Here is a 4,039-nt window from a genome sequence, read left to right on the forward strand (position 1 = left end):
GGGCTGACAGAGGTAAATTGCTCTTTTAATTAAAGCAATGCACCAGGGGAAATTGCTGTCTGAATATTGTCTCAGAGATGGGGGCCAGTGACAGTTGCCTGGAAACTTCAATCTGTCCACCCGCATTTATTCCAGATCACAGTTATGAGATAAAGTTTAATAAAAATCTTTTCCTCCGCCACCAACGAAATGAAATCCAACCCTTTCTGAACAACTGAACACAATGAGACAGGACTGCGGAGGAAACCTCATGTTCAACATGTATCTCTCAGGTTCGTCATTTTGTCCCGTTAAAATTATAGAAATACTGATTTTCTTTTTTTTTTAAATTCTGCTATTGAGGAAGCCGGTGTTTAACCGTGTCCCGAGGCAGCGATGCTCCGTTTCCAGGGAAGAGGATTGTTCAGCCTTTTCAATCTGAAAGCCCGTCTGCTCTTTTGTCGGAAATCGGAAATCCTTTTTCCTGGACGCGTTTCCTGGCTTCTCGGAGGGGAGACCGCAGAGAGGAGACGCTGCAGGCATTATAGTTACAGACTGGACGAGGATGCAATTAGGATTTTAATTACTTTCAGATTTTGTTGAGATTTTCTCGCTTTTCTCACATTTATTTTCAGCTTGCATTTCGGCTGTACGCACCGGGCTTGTTTATGGTCAATTTTATACTGCTTGCATATAAAAAAAACGACAACAACAACATCTGAGCAACTCATCCATCTGAGCAACTCATTTGTATTGAGTCTAAATATCTTATTTTTTTCTGTTGACAGGTTTAAAAATCGGCCAATGGGGTGAGATAATTTCATTTGTTTACAATATAAACGAACTTGTTCCTTGAATAGAGTGTAATTTTCTTGATAAGCTACTGGTGGAGTGATCCGCCTTGTTTCAAGATACTGGCGCTTATTTCTAGAAAATTCCTGAAACAAGTGCAATTATCTCACCCTATTACATTTAATGTTTTACATTTCAGAAAAGTAAGATTTTTAAGTTTGAATATGAGTGTAAATGACTTCTTAAGATGGATATTCTTTTTGCAATATAGACTATATGATTGCTTATGAAATACCTAATAGGCCTGTACCTTATCCAAAAATCCTCTTCTAATAACAAGAATAGGATGGGTGCTGATGATGTTGACAATTTATCTGTTTTGATTTCAGATCCAACAGAAAATCTGTTGAAAGAAAGCAAAGCAACATCTTGGGGTCCAATAAATACTGGAGTACAAAAAGGTAAGAAAATGGAGTTTACCAGGACACATCACAAAGCAAACATTATCATCATACCATATAATGCACAATTATATAAACAGAATATAATGCACAATCATATAATATCAATTATATTATGAAATTAATTTATAAGGCTTCTTCCAATATTCCAATAGAGTAGGCTATTTGAAAAAAAACCAAACCCTACAAACTGATTATTGAGAAGACTAGATGTTGAAAAATAATTTGAGGAATCAACGAAAGCTTACGAAATAGACATTAAAAATAGCCTGATTATTCTATAATACGCCCATTGGCTCATTTAATTTCATTAATGTTTTCAGATTTATAGGTCTGAAGGCTATCCAATCGAAAGAGGCTTCCAGTTGATCTAAATGTATAAACTCACTTATGTATCTCGGGATGCTCACAGTTTCCACGCCGAACCATACAGTTGCCCGTCCCATTTTATCGTGGTAGCCTATGTTTTGCCACGGACATTTGGAAGCGATGTAAATGCGCAATATGCCAGCAATTATTAAATATTTTTTTGTCACCCATTCTGCTCTCCACATTGATTTTGTCTTATTTGTCAAGCCTCCTCAGCTTCAAAAATCACCTTAAAGACAAATTACACAATAAAACATAATCCACTTGTCAGTCCTCTACAACTCCATTGATACTGATATGATGATAATATGATATGGTACTAAAGATATGATCTTCAATTCATTTTTGTGAGCATGAACTCCCAAAGGCTGAAACCAAAGAAGTAAGACATGCAAAAAATAAGGCCATACACCACATTTTCTGACATATATACAGTATCTAAAATGTATTTAAAAATGTAAGTAAATATTCATGAATAATATATCCTGGCAAGCTATTTCAAAATGTAAATAAATCTATGTATAGGCTAACGTAGCTTATCCTGAGATGAGCACCTTTAAAAAGCCCAAATGAGTAAATATTAATGAATAATGCATGTTGGGGAAGGATCATATTTCAAAACATGCTCTTGGATAATATATCCTGGGATCATTTTTAATATATTCCATGTCAAATGTATCTCTCCATGTATGTAAAGACACGTAAATGTATAGATTATTCACATATGGTATATATATAGGCCTATATCAACAATCTTTTTATATACGCAGTTTCCATGTATATCAATACAATGGAATGCAAATAGCCTTTTCCATATGGGAGTTCATATATTTTCATATATTTTTCTCTTTAGTTGGCCTGCAGTTGGCCTTCACTGAACCTATGACAAGTCCCTGCGTCTAATATTATTCAAAACTTCCAAACCCGCTTACATGACTGATGAATGACAACATATTATTATTTAATCAAAGTTATATATATTAGGCTAGACGTAGGCCTACGTCACCAAGATATTTTTCACAGGCGCATACAGCTTAGAGGGAATATTGGTCCTGAATGCTTCCCTGCTATGATATAGTTTCCAAATAGATAGTTATTTTTCTTAATCCTTGATCTCCATTTTAATGAAAAAAAATAAAAAAATAGAAGACCAAATTTGTATTCACTAAGGCTAACGTAGGACCAATTGACGCCCAGTGTATCATATATATGTTTTCTTTTTCTCTCCCTCTCTCTCCAACACAGGTAGCGGGCAGATTCAGCTCTGGCAGTTCCTGCTGGAGCTCCTCTCCGACAGCACCAACATGTCGTGCATCGCCTGGGAGGGAACCAACGGGGAGTTCAAGCTTATCGACCCGGACGAGGTGGCTCGGCGCTGGGGGGAGCGCAAGAGCAAACCCAACATGAACTACGACAAGCTGAGCCGGGCGCTGCGCTACTACTATGACAAAAACATCATGACCAAAGTCCACGGCAAGCGCTACGCCTACAAGTTTGATTTCCACGGCCTGGCGCAAGTGTGCCAGCCGTCCACCACGGAGCAAGCCATCTACAAGTTTCAGAGTAACTTCGCCCCGATTCCCTTCTCCGGGATTTCCAAGTTGAACCTCGTCGCGCCCGGCGTGGGGCCGTCGGGTTTCTCCTACTGGCCCGGTTCCCCACCGGCGGCCTTGTATCACAGCCACAACCTGCAGCCTCCAGGGCCTTTTGGCACCGTGTCCACCTCCCACATCAGCTGTGTCAACAACATCAACAATCTGAATAACATCAACAACCATTACAACTGACTCTAAATGCATCTCGTAGACAAATTAGAATGGAAGGAAGTGTATCTGATTAAATTAATCACTATAAGTGACAGCAGTGACGGCTAAATGCAGATTATTGAAGAGCGTGGGCCGCCTGGCCTAATTACGCACCGTGGTTGCACTTTTACGCACGGCGTTTTCATCCACTAAACCCTGAATTGCAACGCTTAAAGTACCCATGTCTAAATCCAAATCAATTTCATGCCTAAATCTATTAAATTAAATCCGAAGTCACTAAAGGTTTCATGTAGGCTACCACTCTACGAAATGAACAAATTATCGAACATTATCTATAATGATTATGAAAGAAAAACGCTATGTTTTTGTAATTAAGTTATCATCCTTTTCGTTTGCTTTGATGCCTCTCATCCTTCTTTCTTGTTTCTGTTTTGTCACAATGGTGCATTTGCACCAATACGACTGCAAATCGCCAGTTATTGTTGGACTAGCAGCGCCATCTCGTGGTTTTCAGGAATGACCTACAGTTGCCTGTGATTGTTGCACTGATTTTCACTTTGGTGAAATATCTCCACTGGAAAATTGTCACTCCCAGTTTACTTTAGCAATCAGATACATCATGTGCTTTATGAAAATAATTTCTATGCTCATAGTAAGATTAAATTAAAACTG

The 4,039-nt window shown here is 38.5% G+C and overlaps 1 protein-coding gene across 1 annotated transcript; it reads left to right on the forward strand.

Moving 5' to 3' along the window:
* The first annotated feature begins 694 nt into the window (after positions 1-694).
* Positions 695-3,768, forward strand: fev (FEV transcription factor, ETS family member). The gene is made up of 3 exons (XM_078286213.1): positions 695-788; positions 1,161-1,232; positions 2,847-3,768. The coding sequence occupies exon 3, from the start codon at positions 2,906-2,908 to the stop codon at positions 3,386-3,388; it is 483 nt and encodes a 160-aa protein (XP_078142339.1). The 5' UTR covers positions 695-788; positions 1,161-1,232; positions 2,847-2,905; the 3' UTR covers positions 3,389-3,768.
* Positions 3,769-4,039: the final 271 nt, after the last annotated feature.

The sequence above is a fragment of the Centroberyx gerrardi genome, chromosome 10, assembly GCF_048128805.1.
Source record: "Centroberyx gerrardi isolate f3 chromosome 10, fCenGer3.hap1.cur.20231027, whole genome shotgun sequence".
Taxonomy (NCBI): Eukaryota; Metazoa; Chordata; class Actinopteri; order Beryciformes; family Berycidae; genus Centroberyx; species Centroberyx gerrardi.